Source organism: Clarias gariepinus, chromosome 27 (genome assembly GCF_024256425.1).
Source record: "Clarias gariepinus isolate MV-2021 ecotype Netherlands chromosome 27, CGAR_prim_01v2, whole genome shotgun sequence".
Lineage (NCBI taxonomy): Eukaryota > Metazoa > Chordata > Actinopteri > Siluriformes > Clariidae > Clarias > Clarias gariepinus.
This window is the reverse complement of record NC_071126.1, coordinates 14,421,067-14,438,187: the sequence shown is the minus strand read 5'-3', so window position 1 is coordinate 14,438,187 and position 17,121 is coordinate 14,421,067. Positions and strand designations below refer to the sequence as shown.

General features: G+C 36.0%; 2 protein-coding genes across 2 annotated transcripts in view; one reads left to right on the top strand and one right to left on the bottom strand.

Moving 5' to 3' along the window:
- Nucleotides 1-1,072: 1,072 nt before the first annotated feature.
- naa20 (N-alpha-acetyltransferase 20, NatB catalytic subunit) lies at nt 1,073-6,005 on the bottom strand. The gene is made up of 6 exons (XM_053489156.1): nt 5,862-6,005; nt 5,511-5,535; nt 5,318-5,408; nt 3,570-3,705; nt 1,499-1,644; nt 1,073-1,384 (listed from the first exon to the last, which is right to left on the bottom strand). The coding sequence occupies exons 1-6, from the start codon at nt 5,912-5,914 to the stop codon at nt 1,299-1,301; spliced, it is 537 nt and encodes a 178-aa protein (XP_053345131.1). The 5' UTR covers nt 5,915-6,005; the 3' UTR covers nt 1,073-1,298.
- A 1,282-nt stretch (nt 6,006-7,287) lies between these two features.
- cd109 (CD109 molecule) overlaps nt 7,288-17,121 on the top strand; it is a 30,273-nt gene continuing 20,439 nt past the window's right edge. The window contains exons 1-14 of the mRNA XM_053489314.1: nt 7,288-7,358; nt 7,564-7,736; nt 7,857-7,885; nt 8,838-9,071; nt 9,151-9,276; nt 10,258-10,297; nt 10,397-10,478; nt 11,003-11,096; nt 11,984-12,122; nt 13,599-13,708; nt 14,578-14,862; nt 15,179-15,277; nt 15,937-15,999; nt 16,167-16,343. Of these exons, the coding sequence (XP_053345289.1) occupies nt 7,288-7,358; nt 7,564-7,736; nt 7,857-7,885; nt 8,838-9,071; nt 9,151-9,276; nt 10,258-10,297; nt 10,397-10,478; nt 11,003-11,096; nt 11,984-12,122; nt 13,599-13,708; nt 14,578-14,862; nt 15,179-15,277; nt 15,937-15,999; nt 16,167-16,343 (1,722 nt within the window). The remainder of the gene's footprint in view (nt 7,359-7,563; nt 7,737-7,856; nt 7,886-8,837; nt 9,072-9,150; nt 9,277-10,257; nt 10,298-10,396; nt 10,479-11,002; nt 11,097-11,983; nt 12,123-13,598; nt 13,709-14,577; nt 14,863-15,178; nt 15,278-15,936; nt 16,000-16,166; nt 16,344-17,121) is intronic.

Genomic DNA, 17,121 nt, shown 5'->3' with positions numbered 1-17,121 from the left:
GAGCTGTCGATTGAAGGTGAGGAGCGACTGCAGTGGTCCAGGCAGGTCTACGAGGAAGCTAACCGTAGCCTGCACACATGCAAAGGTAATGCTGCTCAAAGCCTGTAAGGAGTTCGGCACGGTGGACAGAGTGGAGCAGCTCATGCCCGAGAAGGTGAAAAAGAGGAGGAAACTCCAAGCAGTGGATGGCGTGGTGGGAGATGACTGTTGTGTATCATCACAATTTTTTATATCACAAACATCAAGCTTTATATTATCATGCCTGTTTATAGTGTTTTAATTAAAATACACCCTTAGGCTTTTTATCTTGAGCAAGATTTGACTTTCTACCACACACACAGTGAACAACCACTCATTCTTTCAGTTGTTACTATCATGGAGTGTCACAAATACTGTGTGTAGCGTTTTCATTTCTAACTCATTACTGTATGGTGTCATGATTTGTTCCTCAGTCAGACGCAGGATGAGAGGAGTTTTTTCGAATACATCTTCCCGGAGGACGCCGCCAACCAGGCCAACCTCAGACTGTTGGTTATGGTCAAGACATGGAAGAAGGCGCAACAGCAGGACAAGCCTCAGGAGACCCAAAAGAACAAGAGTGCCAAATACATGGAACTATAATAATAATACATGGAATATGCTTTCTCAATAGTTTTGGCCAGCACGATACGTACTGAACCTTTATTTTAAATTAGCTTGAAACTGGAGAAAATCATTAAATTAAATTATTTTTGACCAACAGCAATTTACGTGGGTCTTAAAACATCTCATTACAAATAAACACTGATATAACTTCGTTTGCACGGTCAGTAAAAACCATTTAGCTGTAGAGGTGACTGTAGTAAGAAGAGGTAAATATGAGAGCTGAAATTTTTCCATTAACCTGCGTGTTTCTGATTCTGCAAAAACTAACCGCATGCTAAAAATTCCGCCTAGTAAAACTAAGGCCAACATTTAAACATAGCTGCTACACACCAAATTAAATGCAATTATTTTCTCCCTCCAGTTCCTCCGACACTCTAGTCTACCGATTAAACTAACAGCAAAGACACCTCAAACAATGATGAGAGACACTCAGAATAAGGGTGAATTGTCTTTTATTAAATTTTTGGACACAACGGTGCAGAAATAATCGAACAGGTAAAGCTTTTTTTTTTTTTTTTATAAATAACATTTATAAAGCAGTGACCCTCTAATGACTAATTTTTAATTTGCAGTAACTAAACTTGACAGATCTTATGTCTCTTAATTTTCCCAATATGGGGTAAGTGAGCCAGTCAGAGAGCCACTGTTTAGTGTTATTCAATGTCTTCTGGCCGGACCGGATGCGGGAGAGGAATTATGGACTTCTTCTCTGTGTCTCTCGATAAGGCTTTCCTCATATCTGTGTAGAAATGAAAGCAATCACAGTGATGAAGTTTATAAGAAGGTGCCATTGGTTTAAATATATATAATGATATATAATTACAATATTACGCTAAACGTTGTTTTTTTTTACCGTAGGCATCTTCATCCGGCTCTCCGTTGCTGGCCGAGTAATATTCAATCACGGTTCTGTAGACGCTGTAACCGAGCTGTTTGTACATGTTTACAGCAACTTGATTGGAGACACGCACAAAGAGGTCAACAAAGAAGCCTCCTTTCCTATGAGAGAGAGACACAAAGATCTGTCATCCTGGGGTCCGTTCTTCGTCTGTCGCTAACTCAGTTAGCTGGATTTAATTGTTGTGGATTTGTCCTGATCTTGGATTGTTTCATTCTTCGATGCGCTTCTAGTATTTGTTGTCATAGCAACATATCCGTAAGCTTGAACCTGTTCGGAAGCAGGTTTATTTCAAGTAAACAGGATTTAGCCTGTGCTCCTGGCGGGTTATGATTGGTTGAAATGGCGAGGTCACATCTGATTGGTTAAAGAGCACGACTGACTCACGTGGAAAAAGAAAAGTATATGCCCTCTGCCATGGACCCCATGTAATTTGTAAACCATTAACCTATGAATTTATGTTCTAATATAATATTTGATAGCGATTATGTAGGGGGGGGATCAATCCATGGGAAGGGGGCATTTCAGCGCATAACACGTGTTACAAAAAAAAGTTGAGCCGCTCTTTTTCCATTTCTCAACCAATCGGAGGGGTTGTGATCGGTGTTTCTACTGTCGATGCATATCGCCTTTTAAACCAACGCACGAGCGTGCAATAATCCTAGACAACTCAATCCAGCTCTACTAATCATCAACAACAGGTGAGCTCGATGAACCGACTTAGCCAGATCGTAATTAGCACGATGATCTCATAGTAGATGTGTCAATTCATCTCGGATGTGTCAAGCGACGTACGAAGAACGGACCCCTGGACATTGATTATTATAATAAAAAAATGTTTTTAAATATACTGCATATACACCAATGAGAGTCAAGAGATACAGAGTCACAGGAGAGGCCTGGAGACTAACTCATGTGATACAGGGGACGAGGCAGAATACACCCTGAACAGGAGGTCAACACATCATAAGACACAAGCACACACACACACACATATATACACATATGTTGAATGTGTGTGTTTTAATATTTGTAAAATATGTTCTTTTCATGCATTTAAGCAAGGAGTCATTTTCAGATAAAAGCCTGAAGCTGTTCCCCTTGTAACAATACTAACACTGATAGTAACCTCTGCTAGCACAGAGGGAAAGTGTACAGCATTACTGTCTTTAACCACAAGAGTTGTAGAAAGTCTTTGAAACAAATTTGCTCTTATCATTTACATTAAAAAAAAAAGTTGTTCCCTCACCAGCCTCTCTCTGTTTAATTTCATGATTTAAAAATGCAGGCTGTCAGATTACCAAGGATAAATTAATATACAGTGGAACCTCGGATTGTGAGTAACGCGGTTTGCAAGTTTTCCGCAAGACGAGCAAAGATTTAAAATAAATTTTGACTTGGAAAACGAACAAGTCTTGGTTTACGAGTACAGAGTATCATGTATCACGCATGTGCTTCTTGTTTTGACGCCAAGTGTCACGTGATCACAACTGAACCAACGGTTTTTCTCTCTCGTGCTGCGGAATTGTGGGTAATCGTTGTAGTGCGCGTCTTTCACTGGTATAATCAACATCTGCGCTGTACACACACTTTATTTTGTGTCTGTACACGTATGTGGTCAATGTTATAGTAAACAGTACACGTGTGCGCGTAAAACATACTTTATTTTGTGTCTGTATCTGTGTGTACAGCGCATGTGTAAAGTAAAAGCAAGTTTCATTAGAGAGGTTAAAAACCCATGCTCTTTCCCTGCTGTGTGTGAGTGCGTGTTGAACATTCTCCAATGACTCGCGCACACACGTGTGGATTATGGATTATGCTCGTAATCCAAGGTTCCACTGTATTCCCATCTGGGAAAATTTACTGACCGCTACAAAATGCAGACATCCAAGATGCCTTCAATTAGTGTTAAACTTCATCTTACAAGAAAGCGGCGGAAAGCGAAAAAAAAAAACACACACAAAAAAAAAAAAACATAGCCACATTCCCGATTTTTTTTTTCAGGGATCTCAAAAGAGGACTGTACCTTTCTGAGATCTCTTCCAGCATGTCCATGAGTCTGGCAGCCAAACCCAGCCGTCTGAACTCGGGAGCCACAGACAGAGCGGTGACGTGGCCGTGCCACTCCTCGCGTGCCACAGAGCCCTCGGCCTTCCCCATGACTGTCAATGCACAAATAAAATATGAGTAAAATCACAAGCAGCTATTTCAAGCAGCTATTATAAACAGTGATTAAAAATAATTACAGCTATTACTAAGGCTAATGTCCGAGTTCTTATAATAATTGTCACGTTTGAATGCCCACTCAAATTGAGAATGGGTTTAATTAAAACATTACCAACTACAAAACAAGCAAGTCTGTAAATAACAACAACAACTTGGACCAATATGTCATGTTGGTGAAAAGTTCAGGATTAAAAAGCACTATAGCCGCAACAAACAGGCAAAATAATATTGTAAAAAGTAATATGGTAAATGATTTAGATTAAACCCTAGGAACTTCAGAAAGCTTATTTATATATTTACTTATTCATTCATTAATTTATTTATCTATAAACTCAAGACAGCTTATTTATTTATCTATTTTTATTCATTCATCGATCTATCTATCAAAATCTAGATAAAAACATCTAAAAAACTTTTAGAAGTAAGTACAGTAAGTTAGTTTATAGCACAACCATAGTCTACATGTGTATTATGGTCATGTGACTACAAAGCGTGTTGAGAATTAGGGTCAAATAAATGAGCTTGCATTAAAGATGTGTTTGGGTCAAGCCAGGAGTAATTTTCAACAACTTCAATTTCCAACAAACTTTGTTGGAATAGAAATAATGTTAATAAATTATAAATGAATATGATTTAAAACTGAGTTTTTAGTCTTCTTTTTTTATAACCAGGACAATGCCCTATTACCAATTATATTTGCAGTTATGCTGAACAAAAAATAAATAAATAAATTTAACACTAGTACTTATGATACAACACCCATATGCCTGTTAAGCTAGGGCTTTCACATCAAACTAGAACTTTTCTGAAATATAACTTTAACTGATGAAATTTCTTGTGAATGAAGGCATAAAACCGGTTATCATTTACAGACTTAAAGCACTTAAAGCTTTGAAAAACAGCTAACGTTTTTAAAAAAGTCTGTACTGTACGTCCATGAATGATTACCTCGGCCAAGGTGCCTCAGAGCCTACTGAAGTTGTTTAGAGAGTGGAACACTGAATCCTAGGAACTTATGGTAGAGACGCCTCAGTGTGTGAACTGTACACACAATTATTCACAAACTCCACTTGCACGTTACAGGAACTTAGTTGGGAGATATTGCCACATCCCCCGTATAGTCCTGACCTCACTCCAAACCAGTTCCACATGTTTGGGTCATTTAAGGAATTCCTGGGAGCCCAGCGTTTCAAATGTGAAGCAGGCAGTCTGATCATGGTTACAGCATACTGAGAAAATTTCTACCTTGATGGTATCGAAGCACTAGTAAATTACTGGCATAAGTGCATTAGTGTAGCAGGGGATTATATAGAGAAATAACTGTGTTCTTTTATTTTGCACAACCAAAATTCCCAGTTTGTATCAGAGGGAAGCTCAGTGGTTAAGATGTTGGACTACTGATCAGAAGGTCCCAGATTCAACTGTATGTAACTCGCTCTGGATAAGAGTGACTGGAGAAATTCTGTAAAATAAAAAATTGTTTGCACGCCCCTCGAATGCTTTCCAACGGTTTGCCTTTAAGTTCATGGTTAAAATGAAGTGACTCACTGTAGCCCATCAGCTCACCACCCGGTGCCTCGGCCACGATGAAATACTCTGGCCAGTGTGCCAGATACTGCAGGTAAAAGGGAATGCCATACTGTAAAGCACACGGTTAAGGATGGAGAGTAAACAAGATGCTCAGACATTAACACATTAGCATTGTCACTGCAGGGTGCAGATTTAGGAAGGAAAAGGATACAGTCTCTGTTAATGGGTCCAGATTTCTGCAGGAAGAGAAGATATCAGATCAGTTGAAAAAACACACACATATAGAAAGAATATAGAGTGTATTATTATTATTATTATTACTATTACTACTACTATAAAGGTATTGGCTAAAGTTAAAATTGTCTGTTTATATCAAGCAGCAGCACTGGGGCTGAATCCCAAACGACTCCCTCTTAAAACCCAACAGTGCACAATGTAATACATGTAGCACAATGTATCAGTTATACCCTGAGCTAGCATTACACGCGCTAGTTACACACTTAACACGCTGAATAATAACACCACGTGCCCGATTCAGTGCCGTAAATATAATCGTACTCACATGTTATTAAACTTGAAAAGGTCATCGCAATTAAAAGCACGCAACGTCGTCATTTCTGCCCTTTAAAAAAATTAAAATAAACAAAATCCCAGAACCTAGTTTGACCCCTGAGCTCTTCTTCTCTACTCTACGTCACACAAAAAGAAGTCGTTTCTGAAAGAGCGCCATCTGGCGGGAGGTGTAAAGAAATGCAGGAGAGGCTAGAAATGGTGCGGCACAGCTATATAGTAGCATTATTATTATTATTATTATTATTAATAATAATAATAATAATACAATTATGCAATTATTGTTTTTTCTTATTTTTATGTTTTTAATAATAAAGCTTGCCACAAATCAACTTTACATAAACTCAGATCTGAAAAAGGCAAAGTAAAATGACTCCCTGACACAACATAAGCAAAAAAAACAAAAAAAAAAAACGGTAACATGGATTATATGATTATTAATCATTACTTCTCTACAGCTCAAAGACAAATACAAAGCAAAACTTTGTATTACATGTCTTGAAAGGATGTTCAGTGTGAGCACATTTTGTATAAGTATCTTGGAGTCATTACAGGACAGTCTAAGTGTCTTATTTCAGGCTTTTATTTTATAAAATTTTATTCCACATTCATTTGTGGCCTGTAAAACTAAAATAATAATAATAATAATAATAATAATAATAATTGTTGGAAATGATGTGCTTTCATTATGGATACATGTAAAAGGTACAGTATATGTAAACTGGATGTTACAAGTATATGTAAAATATGTTGTAGCTACTTGTAATAATAATAATAATAGTTAAAAAATTAGCCACAAATGTGAACTACAAGTAACTATTATTATTATTATTATTATTATTATTATTACATTTTTTGTGTTGTGCTAAGGCACACTAAAGCAATCCTTATTATGGTAAAACCGAGGCTATCAACCAGGAGATCAACACAGAGAAAAAATCTATCTATCTATCTAAAAAAAAATATATTATCATTAATATTATTTACAAAGTGTAAGATTTGACACATAATCATTCTGAGTCAATATCTTTATTTTCTTCCATGGTTCTATTTCCCATTTATTTCGCTATTTACCGCTGTAGAAAATCAGGGAAAGTTCCGAGAATGTGAGACATAATGAAAGGGGTGGTGTCAGGCCAGTAAATACACAAACAAAAGGAAAAAAATACAAAGAACAGCACCTATATACTGTAAATTGAGGGCAATATCCTCCCACATGCCACCCACCCCACTATGGGCGGCCCTGTTAAAAACACCATGGAGGTGTCCCAACGATATTGTCTTGTTGTTTGAAAGGACGGCCCTTTACCTTTGGATGAAAAAAGATCAGGTGTCAATGCTTTATTTAAGACAAAAAAAAAAAAAAACTTCCTGATTTTCATAACCACAGAGAGTACAGATGAGACTAAGACGTACCAATGGAGCAGTTTCGCATTTTCATGATGATTGGAATTTTCACAGTTCCTTGTGGAGCACAAAACAGACCAAGGTGCAGTATTTAATTATTTACTTCTGCTTTGGTTAAATACATATAAAAACCATTCTCATATCTGTAGGTACAATTTATTCAGGCCTATTTATGTTGATGTATTTTTACCTAATCCCCCTATTATATACAAAACATTACACTGTGATGGTTTAACCTGATTTGTTGATTGTTGATTACACCCTAATTGGGTTTCTGTAATTTCCAGTCCTGCCCTACTCCAGAGCCCTTCCTATCTGATCTCAGTGCCCAGAGTGGTACGTTTTGGTGTTCCAACGACACTATCCATAACCATACTTACCAAATCATCAGTTTTAGTTTCTTCTGAGATATTCCAAGGGAACCAAAGCCTGGGCCAGGCTCAGAGCACTATTAAAGGAGGTAAAGGACTTAAAGTAGAATTAAATTACAAATTCAGTCTATAATAATAATAATAATAATAATAATAATAATAATAATAATAATAATAATAAATATATCTGTCTGTGCATTTTGTTGAAGGATCAACTAAACTGCAAGTGCTGCCTCATGTAAGTATATTTATTTCTAGATATTTTTAGAATTTCTGAGATGACATTAAAAATATAATCAGTCAGATTTAAACATAATCAGTGACATCAACACTGTTAATAACAAATCTAAAGTTTTACCAGACTTGCTCAGAAATAGTTAGGAAAGAAAGCAGACCAGACTGTTTCTAGTTTATATGGTATCCCACAAAGTTCAGGTTTAGGGCCATTACTTTTTCTTTGATAATATAATATGAAATATCAGTTCAGTCAGATTTCGCAGCACAAACTTAAGCCTTGTAAAAATAACTGTAATAATGTATACTTATATCAAAGCACTAAATCTTCTAATCTGATTGGTCAGATAGTGTAGATTATCTGTGGATTAAACATGGCAGCAACATATTAATGTCTTATTGTTTTTATAGCAACAGTTCATGCACATTATGTACTGTAAGTCTTATAATAATATATTATTATTATTATTATTATTATTATTATTAATAATAATAATAATAATAATAATAATAATAATAATAGTTTTAATAGGATTTGTTTTAGTAATGATTTTTTTTGGAAATAGACATTAATTTGACATTTCTGGAAGGGGTCTCCAATGTCAGATATACCGTGGTTTCCTCTGTCCTGTACATTTTAGTGTCTTCTTCAGCTCCAGCACACCTAATTTATCTGTTAATCAATAGCCTTTTTTTAATTAAAACAGATGTAAAAGTGCAGAGAATACACTAAAATTTGTGAACTATTTTAAGATTTTTCATGTTTTATTTTTTTCACTGTGCTAGTATTGAAAAAAAATTATTCTGGATCGCAGTGGCTGTGTGCTTCAGGTCACACACCCATTATTGATTATTTCTTATAAGAGCACATGGTGTCATGTTTTTTCCATTACTTACTCCAATGCAATTTTATTCATTATGATTAATTACCCCATCCCCTCATTCTCTATCTTCAGATCCCTGAAAATTCCAGCTCCTGGTCCCCCTTTAAGCTGATTGTAAAAGGTTATATTGGAGAGACTTTGGTCTTCTCTAATTCGACCCTGCTGCAGTACTCCCCTAAAAATGTGTCAATCCTGCTCCAGACTGACAAAGCCAAATACAAACCAGGGCAAGCCGTGAAAATCCGTGCTCTTATTCTTACCCCTGATGGCAAGCCGTGCAACAAACAAATAGACATTGTGATAATGGTGAGTCCGAGTGGCTAGGATAATATTGATTTATGGTAGTCTTGATACATAGGTTAATCTAATCTTGATCTTCAATCAGGATTCCCGGCAAAATCTGATCCATCAGTGGCTGGCTGTTGAGACTTTACTTGGAAAGACAGATAAAGAATATCAGCTCTCTCAGAACCCTCCTCTTGGGATGTGGAGCATCGTAGCTACTGTGAATGTGAGTAGATTTAGTGGATGTTCCTAAGTTTATCTTACAGTTATGCTTAAGTGTTGCTCTAGTATTTTATTAAACCTTTGTTTAATACAAGAGTACATAAAAAAATAATATTGTGTCAAAGTCATGAGCCACATCTAATTTCTTTATATTAAATTAGATTACATTACTGCTTCAATTTAAATTAAAGTAATGGGAACAAATGTTTTTCTGTGACAGGCTGCAGATTGCCTAAAAATGTATTATTTAACAATTTCGACAGCATCCTTATTTCCCCTCTTGTCTGTTTTAACCACTCAGCATTCAGCATCACCAGTATACTAATCACCACCTGATCATCTGTCATCATCTGCTCCTGTTTCTCACTGGTTCATGCGTTAAGTTAGATGGTTGATAATTGATTCATAGGTTACTGTGTAGCTTAACAACCAAAAAGCAACAAAAAACTGCTCAGCTTGCAGGGACTAGACTGGAAATAAATGCCAAAAACCTGCCAAAACTAAATTTTTTTAATTAAACAAAACTTCTGATTATCTGAAGCAAACTATGAAGAAATGTGGGGTGGCTTAAGACTTTTGCACAGTCCGTATGAAGCCTAGAAACCTACAAGTGATACCAATTTAGCATGCATAAATAACACACTCTGTTCAGATTCTTTAGGATTGAGTTGATTCACTTATGTGGTTTCTGAAATCATATCCTACACCGTTGTTTATTAAATGAACAAAAATATACTGTAACAAAACAAACAAAGAAGAAACAAATGGAAGAAAGATCTGTTAAACTGGAGGTTATAAGCATCTGTTACTTGGTAGCTACACGAGTCCTTAAGCTGAAGTGCAAAACTAATGGAAACAGACCTCAGGCATTTGGCTGAACTTCACTTTAACTGGTCTGTTTTTGTTTGTAGCTAATTAATGACTCTGTATATGTGCAACACAGTAATACAAAGAAAAAAAAACACCAACTTTGTCATGTTTCCAGGAAGTCACTCAGGAAAAAATGTTCACTGTCAGTCCTTACGGTAAGATTTTTTAATGATAATGAATTGATTATGAAAAAGTTAATATGATGCACTGAAAACACCATCTGTATTGATTTTGTGTATCTTGATTTTGTGCAGTCTTGCCTAAATTTAAGGTTCTGCTTAATGCTCCTGATGTACTGTACTATGAAGAGAACCTGACATACACTGTTACTGCACAGTGAGTCCCCTGTCCAGAAGTATCACACCTTTCCGAAGCTTTTCAAAAGTGTTTTATAAAAGGAAATGGCTAAAGCATGGTGGTGCAGAAGGATCCATTGCCACTTCTCAGCTTAAAATGACTGGGTTTGAACAAGAGCTCAGATTACTGTCTGTGCAGAACAAACACTCTGCTGCATGTGTGTGTGTGTGTAGATAGATGAAATGTCTTCTCTAAGTTAAAATGGACTGGTGTATAGTCCAGTGTGTGTGAGTAAGTGTGTGTGTCCATGTCTCTGGGTCTTCAGAAGTGACCAGGAGGAAAAAGATAGTAAAAATTAAATATAAAACTTTTTATATGATTAATATGGTTGGTGTATAAATGTTTAATGTACTTAAAACCTTAGTGGCTTTGGTCTTAAAGAAAATCTATATTTTATTCTAAAATTCAGTTTGGATTGTCCAGAACAATTTTCATATTTTTACAATTTTGGAAAAAAACAAAAACCAAAATATATTCATGTTTTTTATTTTGTTAAATTGCAGATATATTAATGGAAATCCAGTTGCTGGGAAAATGAGCATAGTATATGTTCATGGGCACCGTGGTATGACAAAATCTTATGAAGAATTGAAAATGGTAAGCATGCGCATCAAATACACCACTATCTGAAGTTTAAAACACACAAAGGTAACCTGAGTAAACACAAAATGCAGTTTTTTAAAGATAATTCCATTTATTAAGAGAAAAAAGCTGCTGTCCAAACCTACCTGGCCCTATGTGAGAAAACATTTCTTGCTGAATCATGAATGAACTGTAATTAACCACTTTTTGTGAAAAGCTAAGTTAAATTTCACTTGCTGCCAGACCTGTTGAATAAAGAAATCAGTTGTCTGACAAAATTAAGCACGCTGAAAAATCAAGCCACATTTAAAGAAACTTAAGAACAGATGAAAAAAATAATTAATTGACATGTACCAATCTGGAGAGTCTGGAAGTGTGATGGTTTGGGGCTGCAGTGCAACTTCAGGACCTGGACAACTGGCCATGATTGATGGAACCATGAAATCTGAACTCTCAGATCAGAACTCTATTAGAAAATGGTGGAGATTATCTGGCCATCAGTTTGTGACCTCAAGCTCAAGTGCACTTGGGTTATGCAGCAGAACAGCGATCTAAAACACACCAGCAAATCTACTTCTAAATGGATTAAAACATTTGGAAAGGTTTTGGCCTAATCTGTGACATGACCTTAAACAGGCTGTTCATGCTAGAAATCCTTCCAATGAGGCCCGATTTAAAAAGTTTCAAAGTCGGTCAAAATTCCTCCACAGTGATGGAGTTAAAAACTGTCTTTTGTATTTACTTAGGTTATGTTTGTGTAATATTAAAAATTGTTTGATGATCTTAATCATTTAAGTCTGACAAATGTGCAAAATCAAGATAAAAAAAATCAAACTCTATATAAATCTATGTGTGTAAATGAGTGTGTTATGTTACTGTATGACTGTATCTCTCTCTTACAGATTGATGGAACAGCTGAATTAAACTTTGAGGTTTCTTCACTGTATCAGAAACCACCTGATTACATGTCCCTAGTTTATGAAGAATTCGTCCCCAATGATTATATCAACATTACTGTACAGGTCACAGAGTTGCTGACTGGTAAGTATTATTATTTAAATTAATAAAGTGTAATATTTGAAGGCAATGTTCTTCCAAACGTTTTACTTGAGGAAGTACCATAAATCCCGCCAGTAAAAATGAAAAATAAAAAAATATAATAAAAATAAAAATTGTCAATTGACAGAGAGAGGGTGGCAAAAAAAAAAAAAAAAAAAAACACTCTCCTCTGAGTGGTAACACTCCCACTCCCAGCTACTAGTGTGCAGGCTGTCCGTCAACAAGGGAGGGTGCTGGTGGGGATGTGAAAGGGGTGTCTGTTGTTAGTGGTCTTGTTAGTGGTTTACTGTATGACACATGAAATGAAGGTGACATCCTGCTGTGACATAGAAGTGCAGGCTAGAAAGTGACAACATTGATCTAACTGATGACCTTGTTTGGACCTACATACCTGGCATTGAGCTTTTTGTATGTTTATTTGCTTTCAAAGTCCATTGGGTGATACTGGCAAGTTTCACTATGGTGGTGGTGCACAGGTGTTCCACTTTCTCCAACCATCTTTCTGCTAGTTCACAAATCCTGTTTCTCAGTTGGAACCATTTGTCCACTGTAGGGGCAGCAGGGAAACATGCATTCCAAGGGAACAGAAAATTGGTTGCTAATCAAGTTAACTGTGTGGTTGAGTGAGAAGTTTTGGGTATAATGGCAGATCCATAGACCAACCACACTGGAACAGTAGACTCTTAGCAAAATGTCTCTTGGTTGGCTTGTTTCATCTGCCAATTGGACTGTGGATGATAAATGAATCACTAAAAACACCTGGCCATGCAGGACAAGATTTGTTCACACCATAATCATCTTTGCCTCTAAACATGTTGAGAAACAAGACCATTTTCTGCTGTTCTTCTAGGACTTCTTGGTTAGCAAAATAAAATAAGCATTGAAGCAGAAAGCCTTTGAGCCTCATGTTTCTAATGAATATTTATCAGGTTCTGAGGTGAGTGTGCTTATTGTCGCCTTCCCTGGTGCCATGACACCGGACATGGCTGGGGTGCATAACTTTAGGAAAGTGTTCATTTTGTCCAAATGCTGATTTGTGTCGACTTCTGCATTCGTGTTAGGTGAAGTAATCTGTCATGTAATAAGAAGAAAGCTGGTGAAAACAAACACAGTTACAGTGTTTAACTGAGAAGCAGAACAAATCCAAAACAGAATTCAGAGATGTGGTTAAAATCAATCGATGTACAAACAACATATTAGAGGCAAGATCAGAATCAAAACCTTATGACAGGACAAAGCCAGACATCCAGGTTTTATGTGTGTATTTATTTAATATATTGTTTATAGTATAAGTGTAATCTAGAACAGATAATCAGGGTGAAAATATACTGAAAAAAAAAGCTGTGCTGGGATTTATAAATATCAATTCCTATTTATTTCTCATTAGTTTTCAAAACTTGCACGTCCTTCAGTTTGCTATAAAAGACATTTGACTAATGGAGTGTATTTTTCCTATAGGTGTCACATACAACTGCTCTGTTTGGGTTTTCGTTACGATGTATAGATATAATCTGGAGTTTCAGCAGCATCCGTTCACCGTCAAGCCGTCTTTGGACTTTTCTGCCCAGGTTAGTGCAAGATAAAGTCAGTAGATAAAATGTATATTTTATTTATTTATTTTAAAAACTAAAAAAAAAAAAAAAAAAAACATTTTACCTTGGCCAGTTTAATAGGAACATCTGTACACTTGTTGTTCAACCAACCATGTGGCAGCAGTGCAGTGTATAAATATTGCAGATAGAGAACAAGCGCTTTAGTTGATGTTCACAAAATGGGTGGTTTTCGTCATTTCCATCATGGCATTTAGTAAAACTGCCATTTAAAGTGGCAACGTCAGGTTATTTTAAAGCACAACACAGAATAGTGAGAAATAGAAACAAAATAATCCAGTAAGCAGAGGCACTTGAATGGAAACACCCTCTATTGAGAGCTCAGTGGAGATACCGGGGTCATGCTCGTTGGAGCTGAAAGGTTATCTTTATCTTTCTTCTTTTATTTGTTAGATTTTTTTACCTCACCACCTTTTCAAAGTAAACTTTTTACAGTTGACTTTAAATAGGTAACATGACTAAATCTCCTACAATACAAACAAACAATTGACAGTGTAACTGAGAAGTTTGGCTAACTTCTGGGAAAAACTAGTTTTTTGACTGAAAAGGGTTTGGAGTTACCATGTGCGCCACAATGATTATAATGACATTACGGAACAATATATATTAGTATGGTTTTATATATACAGTATATGTATGAAGTGACATCTTATATCACTTTATATTATTTATATTTTCAAATGTACAAAAAGTCATGAGCTAGACAATGTGCAAAATAATATTTAATAATAAGTTTTATAATATTAAATACTAAACTTTAATGTTAGATTTGTATTTTCCACTTAGAAAAAACATTTTAACATCTTTAACCATCTTCAATGTTGCAGCTAATATTGTCCACATACAGCAGCCGTCCTTTGACAGTGGAAGACCAGAGTCGGAATGTGACTATCACTGTGAAACAGCAGCAACTCAGTCCATGGATGTTTGGATTGGACAATCCGGATAATTTTGAACTCCAGAACTCTTCTCATTTAAAGTTTGATTCCACAGGTTACCCTTATCCTGATGAAAATATTTCAGTGACGATCTTACAACTTTCTGTCCCTGCTGATGGAGTTATCCCCTTCCAGATCAAGCTCTCTGAAAATATTGCTATTCTAACAATAGAGGTAATGAGAGATGATTCCTGACACCTACACTACATCTCCTCTTTCTGTTCTGCCCTACTTTCTTACTGAGTCTTTGCCATGGGCTGTTCATAATAAGTTGGCAAAAAGCCATTCCACACCCTTCATGTTATGTCTATACCTGTACGGATTAAGAGGTAGAAAAAAAATGTTTAAGAAGTTTAAATATAATAGAAACTTGTAAAAGTAGGAAAGTGACAGAATTGCTTTAATGCCAACAAGACGCCATTTGCTCCTATAGAGAAAGCCAGTTCTTCTCAAAATACTGGGCCATGCTGCCATCTGCTGTATGTTTTAGGCTCAATATGAAGGCACTTACAAGAGTCTACAGCTATACACAAGATACTCATCTCCTTCCAGATCTTACATACAACTGAGAAGCAAAAGTTCTCCACAGGCAAGGCTGATTCTACTTTGTATTTTTTGATCAGTGTATGTGTATTCTGATGTGTACAGTATACAGTATATGATTTCAATTTTACGGTACATGTATAAAAGCATTCAAGCCAATCCGGGACTTTTAAAGACATTTCTCATGAATGAAAATGTAAAACTAACTGACATTTAAGCACAATACAGTAATTAGACTCTTAAAAAGGGTTTTAAGCATTAAAAGTCCTAAAGGGTGACAGAAGAAGGAGAATTATCAAAATAGGCTGGCCTCCCAGGAACTCCTTCATTACCACAAACATAGCTAGAAAGTAGCTTAGAGTGAGGTCAGGACTGTATTGGTCCTGGCACAAATGTCTAAAAAGAGAAATGACTTGAATAAATAAGAGGACTTACCTGTGACAGAAAATAAAAATAAAAAGTATGCTTTACCTCTGACTGTAAAGCAAACTTTAGAAAAACATTTAAATGGTGCAACCATATTAAATGTGGAAGGCCAGCCTTTTTTTTATGTTTCTCCTCCTACCGACACCCTTTAGGACAATACTCAAAACCCTTTTAGTAGATTTCAAACTATATCATTGCATAGGGGGCTAGGGGGCTTACAGCAGTGACAATAGAGCTACAGGATAAATAATATTTAACAATTTTATGTGACACTTTTAGATTGGGCAATCGCTCTACATGACTTTGGAAAGTAGTTTCCCCTTAACTGAATTTCACTACATGGTAAGTTTTATTTCAGAAATAAATGAATTAAATCAAATCTAAATTGTCAGCAGTTTACATTTTTATTACAATTATTTTGCAGCAGATATTATCTACTGTGTGTGTGTGTGTGTGTGTGTGTGTGTGTGTGTGTGTGTGTGTGTGTGTGTGTGTGATTTTCTGTGTAGGTGACATCACGTGGCCAGGTGGTGGCAGCTGGGACCATGACTTCCTCAAACTTCTCTCTGTCTCCTGATCTATCTTGGGCTCCCCTCGCAAACGTGTTGGTGTACTGCGTCCTTCCTGATGGAGAGATCATCAATGATGTGTTGGATGTTTCTTTCACAAAAATCCTGCAGAACAATGTAAATGCTGAATTCACAAATACTTTTTACAGAGGCTACACATTGTCTAATAATAATAATAATAATAATAATAATAATAACATTTTTGTAAGAAATCTTCAGTACCTTTTTTTTTCTGCCTTAACGTTAAGAGGAAGTTAAAAATTATTAAAAAATTATTATGTTTTTCTTTGCTCCTATAGTATTTTGATCAAATGTTGAGGCAGAAAACAATACCCACTTACAGAGTACCATAATGTTTATTTGTTTTATGTATTTGCACCCTGGCCAGGTCTGACCATTAAAACCAGTAGATGAGATCTAAGAAGAGAAATCATTTGAATAAATAAGGAAAAATTACTTGAATAAATGGACTTAAAAAAAAAAAAAAAAAAAATTGTATGCTTTACCTCTGACTGTACTGACACTGGAGACTCCTTCCAAAAAAAATCCTCATAGAAATATTTACCATTAAGACCAGTGGTTCTCAATTTTAGTCCTGGAGGAACACTGTCCTGTATATTTTAGTGTTTTTCTTACTTTACCACACCCACCCAAATTAAGGAAATTATGTTTATTAGGTGATTAGTTTAATCAGGTGTACCGGGGCTGAGAAAACAATAAAATGTGAAGGGCAGTGATCAATTAAGAACCATTGTTTTAGAGCATTTAATGAATAAGAAAGACAGAGCGCTACAGGGAGACATGAATTTAAGATGCACAAGATATCAAGATGCTTGACCTGAAAGTGTATTTCATGTCCAAAGTATCAACCTTTTCTCATAATGCCTGATTAATA